At 47.4% G+C, this 21,256-nt stretch overlaps 1 protein-coding gene across 2 annotated transcripts in view; it reads left to right on the top strand.

Annotated features, from left to right (window-relative positions):
• The window catches only part of DOP1B (DOP1 leucine zipper like protein B), a 116,339-nt gene that overhangs the window by 28,751 nt on the left and 66,332 nt on the right, over positions 1 to 21,256 (top strand). For both annotated transcript variants that reach the window (XM_076000326.1, XM_076000328.1), the window contains exons 3-7: positions 10,922 to 11,103; positions 12,218 to 12,388; positions 17,609 to 17,798; positions 19,504 to 19,602; positions 19,937 to 20,060. In XM_076000326.1, coding sequence (XP_075856441.1) covers positions 10,922 to 11,103; positions 12,218 to 12,388; positions 17,609 to 17,798; positions 19,504 to 19,602; positions 19,937 to 20,060 — 766 coding nt within the window. The remainder of the gene's footprint in view (positions 1 to 10,921; positions 11,104 to 12,217; positions 12,389 to 17,608; positions 17,799 to 19,503; positions 19,603 to 19,936; positions 20,061 to 21,256) is intronic.

The raw sequence follows: 21,256 nt of genomic DNA, 5'->3' as shown, positions 1-21,256 counted from the left end.
TGAAGCTCGATTGTAGCTTGAACCTATTTTTCAGGCTTGTATTTTATTATTTTGCTTTAAGGTCAATCTGCTGAGTCTATGAAATACATAATGAGGTCAAAAATATTGTTAATTATATCCTGATTATAGCTCAAGGAATGCTTTTAGAAAAGTATAGTTCCTGAGTGAAATAAATAAGGAAGTTTAATTTCCTTTTTCATCATAGCTTTCCTTTATTTTTTATCACTTTAAAAAGTGATTTTGAAAACATGGCCATTTTTCCTTCCCAGTTCATCTGTTTCTCTGAGAGATTTGTTTTATCATTATAAAAGAACATTTCCCATAAACTGCATATATTAAGCTTCTCAGCCAGCCAGTTTGGGTTTCTGGACAACAGAACTGCCCCAGAAGCATTTGCTGAGCATATCTCGCTGGCGAAGGTTCTCGCCAAAGCAAAATGCCTGGGTAGGGAAGGGAAGCAAGACAGGCAGAGTGACAGTGGCTTGTCCCATCTGTGATTCCAGTCGTGGCAGCTCTCGGCCAGCTGGGGGAGAGAGGAGAGTGAACAAAGGTTTGGGGAAGGACATGGTCTTGTTATTCACATGTGGCCCTGTTTTAGCTCAACGAAGAAAAAGTCACCAAGACTGGCCATGAGGGCGGGAGATCTTGGTTGGTCCTCCTGGGTGTGAGTCAGGAAGGAATGTGAGAGTTGGCCCTACGAGCTAAGGGCTCCCTTCTTGTCATCCAAATACATCATATCTTGGAGTTTTTTATCCAGGTTTAATCGGTCATAGTGTCAGCCACGTCACCAGATGGGAGCTGGGACATGTCACTGGGCAAAGGGTGAAGGCGTTGTCAAAAGAACAAGACAAAAATCCCACCAGAACTTTAAAAAACAAACTGGGGGAAAAAAACAAAGAAACATAAAAAACGAAACCTTAAAATCTGTACCCCCATAATATGCCAAAATAAAAAAAAAAAAAGAAAAACGAAACTGAATTTACTAATCTGTGAGTGAAGGACACACACACACACCCCTGAAGAGGAAATCAGGAGTTTGCAAGCCCTAGAAAGTGGTTACTGTGCTAATCAGAGGTTGGGAGCTCACTCCCAGGACGGCTGGCCCGAGTCCAGGGGTTTCCCAGTGTTCTCCGTCAGTTCGGTCTGGGAAGGGGCCGGCATGCAAGCGGCGCTCTAGATAGACCTCGTGGTTCTTGGGGTCTTAGCCAGCTGGAGCGACTGCCGTGAAACACAACATCATTTCTTTCTTTTTCGTTTTTTTTTTTTTAATTGCGGTAAAATACACATAACCTAAAGTTTACCATCTTAACCAATTTTAAGTGTGCAGTTCAGTGGCATTGAGTGCATTCATATTGTGCACCACCATCCATCGCCACAGTTTTTTCACCATCCCAAGCTCAAAGTCTGTCCCAGTTAAACACCCCCGTTCCCCTCCCCCAGCCCCTCGCACCTACCAGCTACTTCCTGTCTCTGAGTGTGACTACTGTAGAGACCTCTAAAAGTGGATTCTTGTATTTGTGCCTTTTGACTGGCTTATGTCACTTATTATAACATCCTGAAGTTTCATCTATGTTGTAGCATGTGTCAGAATTTTATTTCTTCTCAAGGCTGAAAACTTCCCTTGTATGGATGTACCACGTGTTGCGGATCCATTTACCCATAGGTGGACACTTAGGTTGCTTTCACCTTTGGCTGTTGTGAATGATGCTGCTGTGAACACAAGTGTACAAATATCTGTTCACGTCCCTGCTTTCAGTTCTTTTGAGTGCATACCCAGAAGTGGCATTCCTGGCTCATATGGTGATTTGATAAACATGCATAAGGTTTAATTGTTGAGGAGCCATCACTCTACCTTGCGTAGTGGCAGCACCAGTCACCTCCCACCGGCAGTGCACGGCATGCCGTGTTGAAGCCTCCTAGGCCGGGGCTGCTCCAAGTAGAACATTTTCTTTTACAAAAGTGGCAGCAGCTGCAGACATCAGGCTTGATCTCACCTCGAAGAGAGGATACAGCGGAATCTATCCCCCCACCCCACCCCCGCCAGGGTCCTGCCTGGACATGTCCTTGGGAGCCTGAATGTGGCTGGCCGTGCCATCCATTCACCTTTGCTCCTGTCCAAGGTCATTGGAGGTGGCAGTGTGGAGAAAAATCTAACCTGCCATTCTGCTTCTGTAAACTCCGCTCGCTCAACCCTATTCCCTCCCCTCGCTGGCGCCACTCTGTAACTCCCCAGCCGTTAGTCCTTGAAAATTACTGACCAAGATTAGAAGTTCCCGACATTAGCTAATGTGGTACATGTTTGTGCAAGGTCAAAGCCCATGAAACTTTCCCCCCACCCTGTGACCCCTAGCCACCTGCGTGTGGTTTCTGTCTATAAAAATCCTAAGGAAAAAAAGGTCGGGGCGGCAGCTTCCTTAGCTCGCTTGCCCCTGCGCGCGCTGGTAAATGAATCCACCTCATGCTATTGCATCAAGTCTCTGGACTCTGAGTTTTTTTTTGAGCGGTCGTCTCTCCCCCACACGGGCTGTACATTTCTGCGGCCCAACAGCAGCTCACATGTAGAGGCGCTTCTGGGTCAAGAAGTCATCTTTTCCTCACTCATTATAAAGTTCATAGCTGAGACTCCTATAACAAAAGTCAGGTTAATGAGAGAAAAGCAAACAGATTTATTTAATGTAAGTTTTATGTGATGTGGGAGGCTTCTGAAACAAAGACTGCAAGAACCAGGGAAAGCTGTGTGTTTTTATGCTGAGGCTTGATGAAGAGTGGACAGTCATGCAGAGTGTGATTGGACAGAGGACCGTGATCTCATGGTAAGACTCCAGGGGGAGCTTAGCAAGGTCCGTTTGTTCATATTCTTCTTGGTGTCTTTGCGTGACATTCCCTCCTTCTGGGTAAAGGGCAGGACACCTGTCACAGGGTCCTCAGGGGAGAAGGGAGGGAGAAAGCCAGAGAGTGACCTTCCTAGATTTTGTGACCTGCTTCGGGGTGTGGGGAAGGTGAGAGTAGCCTTCCTGCTTCTGCTGGATTTTCAGTTCCCCAGGCGCCATATTTTGGGGTAGCATTTCCTACACCCTGTCAGCAGCCACCGGGGAAGTTTGCCCTAAAAACATGGAGATGTTCCTTGTGTAGCTGGTGCCAGCCCTCAGGGAGACCAAAGGACATCATGGAAAAGTCTGGAAAAGATAGAATTGCGGAGACCTCCGTGGTGGCCTTCACTGCTGACCAAGGCGACTCCTTCCTCTGTCTCCGCTGGGCTCCCCCCTGAGCCTCTGCACAGAGGGCCGGGGTCATGGAAGGACAGCGCTGCCTCCTTAGTGGCACCAAGTGGTAGGCTGTGCTGCCCTCAAGCATGTTTTTGGGGAGACTGCTTAGTCCCACTTACCCAGAAGATGGGATTATTATTATTATCATTATTATTATTAGTGTTTTAGGTTCACAGCAAAATTGAGAGACAGGTAGAGATATACCCCTACCCCTACACATGCACAGCCTCTAAACAGCCCCCACAAGAGTGGTACATTTGTTACACTGGATAAACCCACATTGACCCATCATTGTTACCCTGAGTCCATAGTTACGCTAGGGCTCACTCTTGGTGTTGTACGTTCTCTGAGCTTGGACGAGTGTGTGCTGATGTGTACCCGCTATGATGCTATCGTACAGAGCAGTTCCACTGCCCTAGAAATCCCGTGCTCCACCTGTTCACCCCTCTTCCTCCCCAGCCCCTGGCAACCACTGATCTTTTTACTGTCTGCATAGTTTTGCTTTTTCCAGAATGTCATTTTGTTGGAATCGTATGGTATGCTGCCTTTTCAAGATTGTCATCTTTCATTTAATATGCATTTAAGTGTCCTCCATGTCTTTTCATGGGCCGATAATAGCTTGTTTCTCCTTAGTGCTGAGTAGTATTCCATTGTCTGGGCGTAACACAGTTTGTTTATCCATGCACCTATGGAAGGGCATTTTGGTGGCTTCCTAGTTTTGGCAAGTACGAAGAAAGCTTCTATAAACATATAAACATCCATATGCAGGTTTTTGCCTGGACTTAAGTTTTCAACTCCTTTGGGTGAATACCAGTGAGCATATTGGTAGATCATTTGATAAGAGTATGTCAGAGGCCGGGCGTGGTGGCTCACGCCTATAATGCTAGCACTGTGGGAGGCCGAGGCAGGCGGATTGCTTGAGGTCAGGAGTTCAAAACCAGCCTGAGCAAGAGTGAGACCCCTTCTCTACTATAAATAGAAAGAAATTAATTGGCCAACTAATATATATAGAGTGAGAAAAAAATTTAGCTGGGCATGGTGGCGCATGCCTGTAGTCCCAGCTACTTGGGAGGCTGAGGCAGCAGGATTGCTTGAGCCCAGGAGTCTGAGGTTGCTGTGAGCTAGGCTGATGCCATGGAACTTGCTCTAGCCTGAGACTCTGTCTCAAAAAAAAAAAAAAAAAAGAGTGTGTCAGTATGTCTAGTTTTGATAAGAAACTGCCAGACTATCTTCTAAAGTGGCTGCACCACTTTACATTCCCACCAGCCATGAATGAGAGTTCCTGATGCTCATATCCTCGCCAGCATTTGGTGGTGTCAGTGTTCAGGATTTTGGCCCTTCTGATAGGCGTAGAAGATGTTTTTAAATAGGATCCACATCCCCATTTGCTGAATGGATTAAGTCCACCCTGGAGAGCAAGGACCTCTGTCTAGGGGACCAGACTCTAATCCTTTGTTTCCAAAATGCTTCAGATCTTCTGAATGGGAAGCGTTTTCACCTGGCGATTCTGCTCTCCAATCTTGTGTCATACTAAATGTTTCTTTAGAAACTTTTCATGAAACGACGTTTAAGAAATAATACTTTCTATTTCCTTTAACCTTAAATATTGGTCACTATTTATGTTTTCCGTTTTCGTCTTAAAAGGAAATTAGGGGTTCTTCGACGGTGCCACTTATCATATGTGAATTTCCTCCTTGACTTCAGTATCTGTTGGAATTCTTGCCATATTTTGGATCTGCAGTTGATCTCACCTCCAAACACATAACGGTTTAAGATTTTTTTTTTCTAATCCCAGGTATTTCTCAATCTTTCTCATCACTGCATTCAGCTAGTGTCCTTGTTTGCTTTTATGATGATGAAGGGCATTCCTGGTAAACAGTTGGGTTTCAGTTGATTCTTTAAAATGCAATACATTTTTGTCTCCACCTTTAAATCCTGTGCTTATTTTTCAACTTGTCGTGGTAATAAGAGGTCACGTTTGTGGATTGCTAACTTAGGGCCAGGCAATATGCTAATTTTTTCACCTGTGGAATCTCATTGGATGCTTGCAACTTTGTGAGGTGTCATGACCCCCATTTGTACATATGGAACTGCAGCCCAGAAAGGTTAAATACTTTGCCCAGCTGGAAAATGGTGGAACTGGAATTTGAGGCTCTGACCCCCAAGCTCACATCCTTAAACGAGCCCTCATTTTTGTTGTTTAGCCTCCGTTTTAAAGCACTTGTTAAGCTCCGGGCTCCTTGTGAAGTATGTGAACACTGAGGATCGCCATGTGATAACAGTGACACTCGGTGGGTCAATGTCCTGATAGCTCCAAGGAGCAGTCTAGCAGGTTCTGTCTGGCCGAGTCCTGATCTCTGGGTTTGATTAACTTTGCTCATGGTCTCTGGATCACTCTGCTCTGTGGCTGAACTTGTATGCTTTGATCAAACTTGCCCATCTGACAGTTGAAGAAAATGGAATTTCGTTGTAGTGTTAATTTGCATCTTTCCTATCAGGCAGGATGAGCGTCTTTTCACTTTGCCAAGTCCTGTCTGTTCATACCCCGTGTTCTTGCTGTGCCTTTAATGGAAGACAACTGCAGCTTGGCTCGCTCGGTAAACAGTGTGGCCTCATCTTCAGCGTGCCTCTCCCTCAGCAGAAGCGATTCCCCATCTCACTTGCGCCTTGTTCGCCTCGAGTGACTGGCCAACACGCAGCGAACAAGTATCCATCCCACCTGTGCTGGTTGATTACAGCCTCAGTTCTGGGTCATCCTTCCTTTTCTGTGTCTTTTTCACATCGAATTAACGTGGGGTAACACCTGTAAATGAGAGGGCATACCGATCAGCTCTATTCATTTGAAACTGGCAGTTGCGGTTCCTTGTAATTGCATCCATGGGAGAAGAGGTGTGTCATCAGGATAGGGAAGGTTATGCCATGGTGACAAAGCATCCTCAGTGACTTTTACAGCATGTTTTTTTTTGGTTTTTTTTTTGAGACAGAGTCTCACTTTGTTGCCCAGGCTAGAGTGAGTGCCATGGCGTCAGCCTCGCTCACAGCAACCTCAATCTCCTGGGCTCAAGTGATCCTCCTGCCTCAGCCTCCCGAGTAGCTGGGACTACAGGCATGCGCCACCATGCCCGGCTAATTTTTTGTATATATTTTTAGTTGGCCAATTAATTTCTTTCTATTTTTGGTAGAGACAGGGTCTCGCTCAGGCTGGTTTCGAACTCCTGACCTTGAGCAATCCGCCCGCCTCGGCCTCCCAAAGTGCTAGGATTACAGGCGTGAGCCACCGCACCCGGCCTACAGCATGGTTTATTTCTGGCTTCCTGGAGCAGCAAGTGGTTTCTGCTCTCTGAAGTTTCTCAGGGACCCAGACAGGGAGGAGCTTCTTCTCAACCTCTGTTTTCGTGATCTTAGAGGCAGAGGAAAGAAAAGTGGTTTTGTTTGTTTGTTTTGTTGTCTTCTGTTTTTTTTGTTTTGTTTTTGGGACAGAGTCTCATTCTGTCACCCTGTATAGAGTGCAGCGGTATCATCATAGCTCACTGCAGGGCTCAAACTCCTCAAACTCCTGGGCTCCAGTGATCCTCCTGCCTCAGCCTTCGAAGTAGCTGGGACTGTAGGTGCATGCCATCACACCCAGCTAAATTTTCCATTTTTAGTAGAAACAAGGTCTCACTCTTGCTCAGGATGGTCTCGAACTCCTGACCTCATGCAGCCCTCCTGCCTCGGCCTCCCAGAGTGGTGGTAGGATTACAGGTGGGAGCCACCGAGCCAGGTCGTGCTTTGAGTTGGCTTCTCCAGCCGGTGCCAGAAGGGACTCCTGTGATTCCACTGAGCTCATTGACCAAGTCATATTGCCATGCCTGGGTTCAAAAGGGCAGAATGATGGGATCCTACCATGTGCATAGATTGAGGGAACCAAACACTTAGGAATCCCGGATGCCCCAGTAGGAAGTACTTAACACCTTTTGCACCTCAAATAGCAGAAGTCCTTAGAATGCATTGAGCATGGATGAGTTTTGGTAGTGACTTAAAAAAGAGAAAACTCTGTCTTGACAAAAATAATCATTACAGAGGCAGACAGCTTTTAGCTATTCTACTCTTGAGTCCGTGGAGAAAGACCATTGTCACATGGTCAGTAAGCCACCAGAGTCAGAGGAATGGTTTTCTGTGAGCCACGTCTTTGAGCCTGGCCAGGAGTTGACACTTGAAGCTGGGAGATGGTTGCCTGGCTGTTCCGCCGGCTTTTCTGTATGTTTGAAAACGTCTACAACCAAATGCGCTGTTTCCTGTGTGTCGCTCACGTTCAAGCCATCTCTGCTGTGCCCGTCGGTCTGTTCTCATCCTCTGTGACCATGAGTTTAATGGCCTCTCCTCAATTTTTTCTTTTTTTTTTTTTGTGGAACATAAGTGCCTTTTCAACATTATTTTGTTGGCTTTCCCTTTGCTTGAAGGTATCAGATTCTTCATAAATAATGTTTTAAGGTATTTCTTGAGGACCACTAGTTATATCTGATTTTTTTAAAAAAGATGATGCCATTTTATTGAGTTCATTTAGCACACTAGCTTCTGGTGAAAAATATTCTTGTTTTCTTCCCCTTTACCACCTACATAACCTGAGTGCATCCTTTTCTTTGTCTACAAGAGGAAACCTGTCACTGCCCTAGGGTCATAGGGCCCAGAGGCTAGCACTTTTGTCACCTGGATGGAATGCAGATGCAGTTGGCATTGCAGTGTCTTGGGGGTTCTTCCACACTGTCCTGTCTGTTTGAGGCATCGTGCAAGGTGCTGAAGACAGCAGAGATGAATGAGATAGTCCCGCCCTGAGAGAGGACTCTGAGTTAAGTAGCAAGGTGGATGGGAGGGGCTTACAGGCAGGGGGGGGGGGAAGGTGGGAACCACAGACTAGAGGCAAAGTGGGCAGGAGCCATACTAAGGAAGCCTTTGAGTGACCTTTTAAGAAGTGTAGACTTTACCCTGTAGGTTTTCAGTAAATGTTTGTATAAGTGATTGAGCTGGTTATGTGGATTATTCTACCATAATGTCAGATACTCTGAGTTACAAGATGAAGTCATTAGGAACAGTGTCCATCTGTGCACCGTGTTTCTTGGGTGCAAGTACCCAAGTACACAGACAGGGACGTGTCCCACATACAGAAGCCAAGCTTGGGAGTGCTGTTGCTCTGTCCCAGCCAGGTGGCGACATTTTCCTCCTGTGGAACTGACCATGGAAAAGAAGCCAAACTTTATAGAATAATTGAAAGAGGTTTATTCTGAGCCAAATTTGAGGACCATGGCTTGGAGCCACGCCCAAGAAGCCTTGAGCAAGTGGCCTCTGTGGTTGGGCTACAGTTTGGTTTTATACATTTCAGGGAGATAGGAATTACAGGTAAAGTCAGGAATCAATACTTGAAAGGCATCAATTGGTTTGGCCCAAAAAGGCAGGACATCTGGGGGAGACATGCAGCTTACAGGTTATAGGTGGGTTTAAAGACGCTTTGATTTGTAATTGGTTGAAGAAATGAAGCTTTGTCTAAAGACTTGTAATGTTTTAAGATAAGATAAGGAAATCTAGGCCGGGCGCGGTGGCTCACGCCTGTAATCCTAGCTCTCTGGGAGGCCGAGGTGGGCGGATCGTTTGAGCTCAGGAGTTCTAAACCAACCTGAGCAAGAGCGAGACCCCGTCTCTACTATAAATAGAAAGAAATTAATTGGCCAACTAATATATATAGAAAAAATTAGCTGGGAATGGTGGCGCATGCCTGTAGTCCTAGCTACTCGGGAGGCTGAGGCAGAAGGATTGCTTGAGCCCAGGAGTTTGAGGTTGCTGTGAGCTAGGCTGATGCCACGGCACTCACTCTAGCCTGGGCAACAAAGTGAGACTCTGTCTCAAAAAAAAAAAAAAAAAAAAATAAGGAAATCTGTTAATCTGAGATAAGCCACCAGACATAGACCCAGACTCAAGTGATTTGTTCTGTGTATTGAAGACCTGCAGGTTTGTCTTGCATGGTCTTAAGCCTATTAATGAGTTACCAGTTATGTCCACAAGAAGGGAGGGGGGCAAGATGAGGCATGTCTGGGTTCCCTTCTCATGGCCAGCAACTCAGTTTTAGGGTATCCCCTTGGCCAAGAGGGATCCACTCCGTCAGTAGGGAGGGGAGCTTAAGATTTTATTTTAGTTCACAAAACACAGGTCCCTCCCGGCACCATCTCAGACTGGTGGAGGTGCCAGGTGTCAGGGCCTGGAAGTGGCCCCCACCCCGCAATCCCTGTCTTCTGGGGGAGCCCCCTCTCAGAGCCACCTGGCTACGAAACTGAGCTGGGTGAACAAAATGATAATTCAGACCTCATTCTCTCCCCGAGCAAAAATCCAGGGGTTTCCATGGCACACAAACAAGGGTCTTCAGGGACAGGAGGTCACCTGCCCTGATAAATGGCCTGTGTTCTGCTTAGTCTCGTGTATCCACGGTTGGCCTCCCGAGGTAAAGAAGCCCACAGCCCTCACCTCTACGTGGGTTCCGAGGTGTGACCAACCAAGAAGCTGGCTGGGTAGTGACAAGGTCACTCTGGTGCCTGCCTTGTTTCCAGCATTGCAGGGGCGGGGTGGGGAGGGCTTCCCCAGGCCCTCGCAGGGGTGAGGGGAAACTTGCCCTTTCCCTCGAAAGTTTCCTGAAAGATCCACTCACAATTAAGACAGATTGAGGAGAGAAGGGTTTATTTACCATACGCATAAGGAGAATCACAGAGTGATTAATCCATATCCCACTGAAGTTCAGATATTTTTATTCAAGCCTTTTAGACAGGAGGGGGAAAACGAGGAGTATAGGTGATTCTGTTTAGGGGGATAAATGGGTGCTAGACAGCATGAATGGATGGGGGAAACAGATAACCTGAGAGACAGGTATTGTTTTTAAGGGATTTGGGCCAGGTCTGGTTGCATTCTGCAATATATTGAGATCACAGGAAGTGGAAGGGAAGTCAGTTACCTCCTTTTTATTTTTTTATTTTATTTTTAATTTTTATTTATTTATTTATTTTGAGACAGAGTCTCACTTTGTTGCCCAGGCTAGAGTGAGTGCTGTGGCGTCAGCCTAGCTCACAGCAACCTCAAACTCCTGGGCTCAAGCAATCCTGCTGCCTCAGCCTCTCGAGTAGCTGGGACTACAGGCATGTGCCACCATGTCTAGCTAATTTTTTTCTATATATATTAGTTGGCCAATTAATTTCTTTCTATTTTTAGTAGAGACGGGGTCTCGCTCTTGCTCAGGCTGGTTTCGAACTCCTGACCTCGAGCGATCTTCCCGCCTCGGCCTCCCAGAGTGCTAGGATTACAGGCGTGAGCCACCGCACCCGGCCTGTTACCCCCTTTTTAATCTTTTGCTTCTCAGTCCTGGTTTAGGCAGACATAGAGAAAGCCCCGTGTAATGCTTTGTGGATCTTGAGGGGCCTGCAATTCAAAATACTCTTTATATCAAGGAGTCATAATTTGGGGTGAAAGTTGCTGAGCTCCTTCACCATCCACGCGCAGTCCCTCTGTCCTCTTGTCCATACACCTCTTTCGTACAGCCTCGCTGGGGCCGGGTCGTGGTCATCCTGGCCTCGGCAGATTCACTCTCCACTGTGAGTGTCGCTGCCTTCTTCCCGATGTGTTTTCCTCTTGTCTTACAGGCTCTGCAGAGTAACCTGAGATATTCCCTGTTGCCCAGACGGCTTGTCATCAGCAAGAGACTAGCTCAGTGTTTGCACCCTGCTCTGCCCAGTGGTGTGCACTTAAAAGCACTAGAAACCTACGAGATTATCTTTAAAATCGTGGGGACCAAATGGCTGGCCAAGGACTTGTTCCTCTACAGGTACGGTCACATTTCTGCTGCTTTGTTATTACCCGAGTAACCCAGATTTCAGCCCACAAGATTAGAAAATACAAATGAGCAATATAAGCGTGGGGGGTGCATGACAGTTAATCATAAAGCAGTCACCAGAAGAGAATTACGCTCCACCTCTGGAGTATATCCGTTCCGACTTCCCTCTGAACATGCGGACAGCTGAGTTGCCTGCTCTTTACCTAACAGTTTTATGACCAACTCATATCAAACATGCATCTAGATCATCAAATTAAAAGGCTGTCTATTTGCCTTTTTTTTTTTTTTTTCCAATTGGGACAGAGTCTCTGTATTGCCTGAGCCAGAGTGCAGTGGCATCATCACAGCTCACTGCAACCTCCATCTCCTGGGCTCAAGCGATCCTCCTGCCTCAGCCTCCTAAGTAGCTGGGACCACGGGCACATGCCATCACACCTGGCTAATTTTTTTTTTTTCCATTTTTTGTAGAGACAGGGTGTTGCTATGTTGCCCAGGCTGGTCTCAAACTCCTGGCCTCAAGCAATCCTCCTGCCTTATCCTTCTGAGTTGCTGGGATTACAGGCATGAGCCACCGCTCCTGGCTGTTTGCTTTTTATTTTATTTTTTAAGTTTTTTAACCTTTATTATACACATATAATCTATCGTCTTTACCATTATCAGGTATACAGTTCAGTGGTAATAAATACAGTCATATTCTTTTTCCCTTCATTCATTCCTCCCTGCTCTCCTTCCCAGCCTCTGGGTAACCACCAGTCTACTCTCTATCTTTATGAATAGTTCTATGGATAGAGAAAATATTAAATGCCTGTCTTGGCAAGTGGGGAAGATAGTGAACGAATGCAATGTAGCAATTGTACTGAAGAGCTATAATAAGAGCTGATTTGGGATTGATAATCATGAATTTTAAGGGAGACTAGTTAGTGTGGTTTTATGTTTTTCTCTGGGTATATTCAGCTACCTGGGGGAAAACATTGAGTAGATGGCGAACTCACCTTGGCCATTATTTGGGTTTTGCCAAGTGAATACCCCTCCAGCTGGCTTGCCATTTGAGACTTCTACCTGGGTGTCTCATGTCTTCCCCGCTCCCTCTCGTTCTTTCTCCAAGCTGCGGGTTGTTCCCCCTCCTGGCCCACGCGGCGATGTCGGTGAGGCCCGTGCTGCTCAGCCTGTACGAGAAGTACTTCCTCCCGCTGCAGAAGCTGCTCCTGCCCAGTCTGCAGGCCTTTGTCGTCGGCCTGCTGCCCGGCCTCGAGCAGGGCTCCGAGATCTATGACAGGTTGGTGCACGGGTCTTGTCCTGGCTGTGTTTATTCTGCTGCTTTGCGAGGAACAGGGAAGGGATGCAGAGACACGGACAGCAGAGGAAGGTGCGGGAGGGGGTGACATGTCACATTTCCCTAGTGGTCACGACCTGACAAAATGCTGTGTTCTCCTGGGAATCTCACCGCCTTTACCAAAGAGAAAGTCCCAAGCCTGGAGAGATGAGGTCCTTAACCAGGAGAAACATAGCTAGTTAGTAAGAAGGGCCATAGTGTAGGTTCTCTTGTGTCCTGTCCCATCATGGGTTTGTGCAGCGGAAGTCACACACTCTTACGGCCCCTTTAGTGGAGGAAACGAATAGACCCTAACTGGGCACTTGCCGTGTAGATCGTGCACATTACCACGTTGAATTCCTGTGTTCCAGGAGTTACCTCTGTGCACAGGTGAGGGTGAGAAGGCTTCCCAGTTGCACAGCCATGAACATCAGAGCTGGGGTTCTAATCCACGCGTCTAATTCTGAAGTCCTTCTTTTCATTATACGAGGCTGCTTCTACCTAGAAAAGCCAGGCCAGGTTTCAAAGACAGGCAGGGCTTGAAAAGGTAACTCGGTGTGACTCGAAGCAGAACATCTTGACAAATTTGAGCAGCATCTTGGAGAAATTTGTAACGTTCATGTGCACAAAAGTTCATGCAGTTTTGGGGTTTTTTTTGTCGCCAGTTAGGAACAGGAGAAAGTGTGTATGCATTCAGACTAGTGCGTATACACAGTGTCCTTTTTCTCCTGGAGAATTATAAAGAAAGAATACACTTCCAGCATTTTAACTATTCTGAGAGATGCCGCAGTGATTAACCTCTGCTACTGGGGCCTGTTTTAAGAGCCCATGTGTCACTGCACATGGCTGGTGACTTTGTGGAAAAGTTTCCGTTTGATTACACAACGCCCTGTGCTCATCCCCGCGTGCCGCAGCCAGGTTACCTCTGCCCGTGGTGCTGGCTGTGGTTTGGGGGGCGTGGGCGGCTCAGGTGGAAACAGGGAATCAACCCAAGGTCCACTTGGGGTGCCCCCAACCTCTAGGAAACCAAGGAATCGGAGCGGCGGCTTTCCATTTCCCAGTGGAGAATCCACCTTCACAGTTACTTCCTCCGCAGGGAGGATCTGTCTTGTTGCCGTTTCCAGCCACGCACCGTGCCCTGTGGCTGGTGCAGGGTGGTTGCGTGTTACGCTGATGAATGTCAGCGTCTCGTGGAGGGAGGCAGCAGGGAAGACCGGTACTAGACTCCGTGTCCCTGGACTCCTAGTCTCCGGCTCTTTCTAGAAGTTCTGCTACATTCATGTTCTGATAACAGATGTGTGTGCATATGTGTGTGTGTGTGTGTGTATGTGTGTATTTTTTCCCCATTATCTGATAGGTGAACACGTTAGTTGCCAAAACTTACTGCGGTCTTTTAAATCAGTAAGCGTCAGTCGCGCCAGCAGCATGTAAATAGTTGGAGTGTTTTTGTTTGTTGTCTCAGTTGATAAATGAAGGTTCATTTGAACAGTTGCTAATGTTGCTTAACATGGATTTTTTTTTTCCCCCAAACATTGTGATTTCTTGACATTGAACCAAGAGCTGAGTAAAGCTTCATGAATCACTGAATAGATTTAGCTGTGACGGGAAACCAAGTCCAGCAGCACCCAGTAGTTACTGTTACCGGCTTTCCAAGGGAGACGCTGGGCAAAGGTTGTATCATCTCTGAGTGGGTGTGTTTCAAGCACAGTCATTCAGGTGACCACATGAGATTTTTTTTTTGTTGCTGTATCCATTTTAGTCTGAGACAGTGTGGCAACTGTTTGTTCCCAGAAGTGCTTAGGAATTGAGTGAAACACCCCAGCAAATACCATGCAGAAACAGGAAGAGAAGGGCACGGTGTGGGGTTGAGGTGTCCCTGTCAGGAGAAATTGCAAAGCGGTGAGTTAGGTTGGGGCCGATGAAAGCTGGGGTGACTCTCAGGTTTTGTGCAGGCGTAGACTGTTGCTGGTTTGTGCTTTTTTAGTGAACCACAAGGCATGGAAACTGTGACCAGCGTTAGGACTTATTATTCACCTTGCCTTTCTAACCCTTTGAGTCCCATAGCTCACCTGCTACTGGCCATGGATCCTTTTTTTAGGGTACCCGTGAAATAGTTATGTACTTTTCGTGCTGTACTGAAAAAACAAGGTGAGAAGCGAGAAAATACTAAACTCCTCTTCTAAGGAGATGAGAAGAGGTGAATGTTTTAAACGATTTGTAGGAAAGCAAAACTGGCTCGATGGACATTTCTGTTTAAATCAGTGCTTCTCAATCCGAGGTGATTTCCCCCCCCCCCAGACGTTTGACAATATCCGGAGACGTTTTTGGTTGTCACAACTGGGGGTGGCAGTTAGCGGGGAGCGCCGGGGTGCTGCCACACATTGCACAACGAGCACAGCTGCTGCCACAGCGAAGACTTACCCGGCCTCCACCCCAGTCAGTGGCACCGTGTCCGACCTGCATTTCGTGGTACCAGGTGCCCTTCGGGCTGCCCTGCCTGTTGGGTTTTAGATGGGCACACCCAAGCTGTGCGGTGCAGTGACAGCTTGGCGATCCATGGCTGGCTGTCCCTCGAGCCTGAAGAGCCAGAGCAGTGAGATGCGTGCGGTTTGCAGTGCAAACTGCACCATTGCACCAGGCGCTCATCCTGAGCTGGGCAGAGCCAAGCGCCTCAGTGTCTTTGAATGAACTGCGTTCACGGGAGGCGTGAGAGAGCAGCGGCCGAGGGAATGAGGGAGAAAAGGACACAGTCGGGATTTGAGTGTTGGGCTTTATGTTTCTGGTTATCGGTTGGTTTTAGATTAAAAGTATAGAGTTCTGGACTCTAAATGCTAATTTTGGTTGGTTTTTTTGTTTGTTTGTTTTGAGACAGAGTCTTGTTCTGTCACCCAGGCTGGAGTGCAGTGGTGTCCTCACAGCTCACTGAAGCCTCAAACTCCTTGGCTCAAGGGATCCTCCTGCCTCAGCCTCCCAAGTAGCTGGGACTACAGGCATGCGCCACCATGCCCAGCTAATTTTCCTATTTTTTGCAGAGACGGGGTCTCCCTCTTGCTCAGGCTGGTTTTGAATTCCTGGCCTCAAACGATCCTCCCACTTCAGCCTCTCAAAGTGCTAAAATTGCAGGCATGAGCCGCCATACCCAGCCTAATTTTGAAATTTAGCAACTGAGAGGATCTTAGTTTTTAACCAGCTATTTTTGTTCTTCTGTAGCAAAGTTTTGTCATAATTACTGTTTTCTCCACTGTGACATCATTTAAATAAATTGTTAGTACCCATTAATTCTTTTTGGAATAAAATAAGACTTAAGAAGTAAAGCAACATTTCTTTAATACAGTTTATTGTGTTTGCGATATTGTTTTCCAGATCTGGACAAAGATGAGGTCTATCTGTTTGCTCAGCCCTAATAGAAGATCAATCAATAATTTCAACCGCTAAGTCATTCTGTGTACTTTTCCTACCATTTGGCCATTACTTAACACCTCTTAGTTTTTTTCTAAGAAGATGATAGCGTGCGTTATTTCCCACAAATATTTTATGAGACAAAAACATTCAGGCGGGTTTTAAGGAGGCCAGAATTCATTTTTAATATGAAAAGGCAGTAGCTGTTTTTTGTATTTCATCTGACAGGCTTTTGAGTGCTGGCCGCATGTCAGATGGCTATCTGGGTGCTGGGCTGTGTCCCCAAACAGGGGAGACCCCAGCTGGCACTTGGGTGGGCCCAGTGTGGGCCCCAGCACCCGCTCTGTTCTCCTAGGCTGACAGACAGAAGCTCCTTTCCCTGTCCCGTCGGTGACTGCAGACACACACAGATGTTAGGTCCCTAGGTCCCATGGCCAGGAAGCATGAGAACCAGGATTTGGACGCAGGAGGGCCAACTCCAGAAACCCAGGTGAACCATGAACCACCACATTACGCTAGGCTGGTCCTTCTGTCAGTGTTTCTGTTGTCTCTGCAGATGGGAAGCACGTGGGAAAGCGAATCCTCTCAGGTGGTGAGTCGGGTCCCGAATTGGGTGAAATCCCTTCATGGAATTCGCCTCTGCTGGTCACTGGCAGATGCTGTCCCCCAGCCTGTGGGTTGTGTCTAGTGTGGACAGGGAAGTGCCCCAGTCGGCTGCAGGTGCACCACCGAGCAGAGAAGGGCCTGGCCTTGGTCCCCCTCTGTGGAAAAACAAGCCCTGATCCACTGGCAAAAATGCTTCTCTTAAAGGACACACGTGAAGGTGCTGACCTCGTGTCGTGGGAGACCCAGATAAGAGACAAATAAGTGTCAGGCCTCAGTGCAAGAGCTTCTTGGAGTGGAGGTGCTGTGGGCAGAGTGAAGGAAAACACCATTCCATGGCCAGGCACGGTGGCTCACGCCTGTAATGCTAGCACTCTGGGAGGCCAAGGCAGGAGGATTGCCTGAGCTCAGGAGTTCGAGACCAGCCTGAGCAAGAGCGAGACCTCACCTCTACTAAAAATAGAAATTAGCCAAACAACTAAATATAGACAAAATTAGCCAGGCATGGTGGTGCATGCCTGTAGTCCCAGCTACTCGGGAGACTGAGGCAGAAGAATTGCTTGAGCCCAGGAGTTTGAGGTTGCAGTGAGCTAGACTGATGCCACGGCACTCTACCTGGGGCAACAGAGTGAGACTCTGTCTCAAAAAGAAAGAAAAGAAAACACCATTTCAGGCTTTATGGAATTTGCAGGGAAGAGGGAGGCCCAGGCCAATTTTGTCCCGAGTATTTCTAAAGTTAAAGGTCACGTGGCCCATTTGGGGCTGTGCTCAGGACGGTGGTGTGTGTATAAATGCTTACGTCTTCCATCAGTCACGCCAGCCTTTTCTTTGTTCTTTGACACTCGAAAGAGACTCCTTGTGCTTTTATATAGAGTGGCTCATCTGCTCGTCCCCTTCAGTGTCCCTGGCAAGGCTGGGTGGGGACGGCTGTCTACCCCACGGTACACGGCTGGTCAGACGCTTCCCCTTGGGCAGGAAGCTGCGCCTCCCGTGATGTGTTTGTTTTAGCAGACTCAGATTCAGCGTGACAGCTGGCAGGCGGACAGACACACGAGGGCAGAGGTGGCAGGCGCCGCGGTGGTGAGGAAGGTGGTGTTTCTCCAGCCGGGGCGAGTGCGCTGTGTTCACGGAACCGTGAGCCGTGGGGACGAGCCCTCAACTTCTGTCACCTCCTATCCGCAGAACGGACGCTCTGCTCCTGAGACTGTCGCTGGTGGTTGGCAAAGAGGTGTTTTACTCCGCGCTCTGGGGCAGCGTCCTGGCGAGCCCGTCCATCCGCCTTCCCGCCTCGCTCTTCGTGGTGGGCCACATCGACAGGAGCCGCCCGGGCAAGGAGCAGAAGTTCATGCTGGGGACCGATTACCAGCTCACGGTGAGTGCTTTGCTCCTCACGGGGCACTCGGGCACACTGTCCTCTTGGACAGGTTGCCACTGAGGCTGCAAAGGGACGTCGGGACATGGAGGCATGTCAAGCGTCATAGTCTGTGTGAGGGGCGAGCTGCTGAGCAGGGCAGGAGGGGGCGTCACGATGGCATCGTGCTATATGGAGGATGGTGGTGGGGTTTTTAACATATGCATCGAGATTTATAGATTCAAATAAGCATTGTTCCCGAAGGAGGGCGCTTCTGGAGGCTTCCCACTCTTCAGCAGCACGGTTAGCTGCAAATGGCACTCGGAAGGCCTCCCCACGGTCCGTTACGGTGACTGGAATCTTGTTTCCTTCCCCTGCCCCGGGTCACAGGGACCACCGCCCACCTGCACACTGCCACTCCCTCCCCTCTGGCCTCCTGTCCCTGATCTCAAACCCAAATTGTCAGGGTTCCCCAGGTGTCCCTCTCCAGGCCCTTCAAGGGATGCTGTCTTCCCTGGCAGTGACATCCCTTCGCATGATCTTAACAAAAGGGAACTTGCCAGGGCTTTGTCTCTTTTTCCCCAAACCTGCCTCTGCGGTTTTTTTTTGTTTTTTTTTTTTTTTATGGCTTGTGTCTGCCGCCACCTGGTGGTGCACCCACTCTTCGAACTTGAAGTGTTCAGATTGAATTCTCAGGTTAGGTTTGCAACCTGGTGTAAGTTCCTTTCCTGTCTGAGTCCGCTCCTCTTTGCAAAGCGGGAGTTGTAGCTATGCCTCCCAGGGTCTCCCTGGAGGAATTAAATGAAAAAACGGATGATTGGAACATAAAGGACCCCCACGCGTGTGTTTCTTTCCTGGCCTGTCAGTCTCGCCTTTGTCTCTTTCTTTGCATTTTCCCAGCCCTTGTTTGGTTTCTTGTCTCTTACTCTCAGACCCAGCTGGTTTCTCCCCAGCCCACTCTCCTCCTGTCCATTCTTTACCAATTGCTAAGAGATTTGCTTTTCCGAAGCGTCGCTTTGCTCTTATCTAACCTGTGCTTTTAAGATACCTCGCTTCCTGTCGCCTACAGATAGAGTCCAAACTCAGGAGTATTCTGACAGTTTACTCCCAACCCCCTGCATGCCGAGGACATTGTGCCTTCACTCTGCCTCGACTGCCCCTTGCAGCCCTTCTCTAAGGGTCTCAGCGTGGCTCCTTCCTGCTCTTCAGGCCCAGCTTTCCCATCCTCCCAGTTGAAAGAGGTCTCCCTCCCTCTTCTGCATCCTGAGCATTTGTCTCTGGCTCTTACTTATCAGGCCTCTATGTTACACCTGTCTACATTCAGAAAAGACACTCGAAGAAGTATGTATTGAATTGGTCTAGAATCCATTTGACCACATGTCTTCAGAGTTTTCGTTTAACCTGAGGTTCTCATTGGATCCTTCTGGGATCATAGAATTTGCCATCTTAAAACCTGACCATCTGGTCCCAAACCCTCCAGCTCTCAGATGGAACAAGCAGGCCTGCAGCCAAATGTCCTCCTGGTGTCATGCAGCCCCCCCAGCCCTAGAGCTGGAACCCTCACTCTCCTGACCTACGGCTAGTTATTCTTTTCCACGTGGTTTAACACGGTGGTTTCAGGATCCCCAGGAGAAGTTAATTTCACTTGTATGACTATAAAGAGTAGCCTGAAAATGATGTTAGATGTCTTTGGAATAAAATGCTAATACCATTTCATCATCTACAGGTAAAATCTTTATGTGCTTCACTGTTGGATTCAAATGTTCTCGTGCAAAGAAATAATCTGGAAATCGTTCTGTTTTTCTTCCCATTTTATACCTGTCTGGTAAGTCATTTGTGTTCTTCTGGGCAAGTCACGGCTGTTTCCCACGGCATGGGCTAGAGGGCGTAAATCTCAAACAGTTTTGTCTTGAGAGGAGAACTCAGCAACTCCGTGAGCACTTTTTGCTTTCAGCTGATTAAAAGGTCCTTGTTCATTTTGGTGAGGACGGTGTTTTCATAGCAAATATTGAACAGCATCTTTTTGTGGGCAACACATAAAGAACCAACCCTTTTTGAGATGAAGCTTTGTAGGCCAGTACGGGAGAGCTGCATGTCAAAAAGTCAGCAGCCTACCCTATCCTTCCCTTGCAATAAAGTTTCCTCTGTTCTTCTCATAGGATTCCGATGAGAGAGCCATCCCCCTCCTCAGACCTGACATCGTGCATATTCTCTCAGCCGCCACCCAGACCCTACTGAGAAGGGACATGTCTCTGAACAGAAGACTCTATGCATGGTTACTAGGTACTGAGCAGAGTGTAGTCATTTAAAATCAAAGTGAATGTGAAACCTATTAGGGCTGATGTTTGGAGTAAGTTTCAATCTTGGTGATGTATTTCAGAATCATGAAGTGTGGCAGGGTACCACACTGACTAAATATAGTACCGGTCAGCTGAGGTCTGTTGCCTACACATAGCTTTGGTTATTTTGCAGCGTTTTGTTTTGTTTTTTCTTCAAAAAGGGGAAATAAGAAGTGGGATTTTAAAAATGCCAACTGAATTTCATTTTAAAATCTTGAAATATCACAAAAAACTTGTAGCTAAACTTTATCCAAGTAGAAGCTTATTGCTATGGTGAAGTTTCATGAGAAGAGCATGTATGTAGAGAAAACCCATTAAGATTGTGGAGTATATGTAAATAAAGGAGAAGGTTTATGTAAGTGGGAATGTCTTGGGAGGCATTTGGGTAACTCCAGGGATCACGAGGATGCCGGGGCTGTTTCTGTGTGTTTTTGTGGACATCCTGTAAACCTGTAGGCAAAGAGCCCTTGACTGCTGGTTGGAATGCTTCCTGGGGACAGAGTCTGGGAAATTACGGGGCTTAAAGGGTAGCACTTTCATGAATTTTCTAAATTCCCATATTCATTTACCTAAGAAGAGGTGGCACGCAAAGCGATTGTGGAAGGATTTCACAGGTTTTATTAACTCTCAATATATAGATCTTATCACATCAAAGTCAGAATGTCCTATTCAATCTGTCTTCCCTCTCCTCTCTCTAGTTTAAAAACTTCTAAAAGTCATTGTATTGGAAGCTTGTTAAGGATTTTAAGAATATTTATAGGCTCTTTAAGAATTTTTATCAAAGGTATGGTTTTGTTGGATGCACACCTCTGCACCTAGAGAGGACAGTGGGCGGCTCCAGCTCACTTAGCTGTGTCCCAGGGACCCCAGACTCTTTCCTTGTACCACGAGGATGTTCTTTCTTGTCCTGAGGACCTCGCAGACTTATTTATCCAAGGCCAGAATGAAAGGGGCATATATATGAGACTACCTTGATCCATATAGTGCTGGACAAATAATCACTGATTTTAAAAAATGATCCTCATTCTATTATATGCTGGTAATCATGCTTGTAAAAGACAGTGCAAATTCTTGGAGCAAATGACATTGATGCGTGTTGAGATGGAACTGTGGGTGTCTGATCATTAGCCACTGTTGGAA

This window comes from Microcebus murinus, chromosome 1 (assembly GCF_040939455.1).
Source record: "Microcebus murinus isolate Inina chromosome 1, M.murinus_Inina_mat1.0, whole genome shotgun sequence".
In the NCBI taxonomy this organism is placed as follows: domain Eukaryota; kingdom Metazoa; phylum Chordata; class Mammalia; order Primates; family Cheirogaleidae; genus Microcebus; species Microcebus murinus.
The sequence above is the reverse complement of the archived record's forward strand: the minus strand, read 5'-3'. Positions and strand labels throughout refer to the sequence as shown.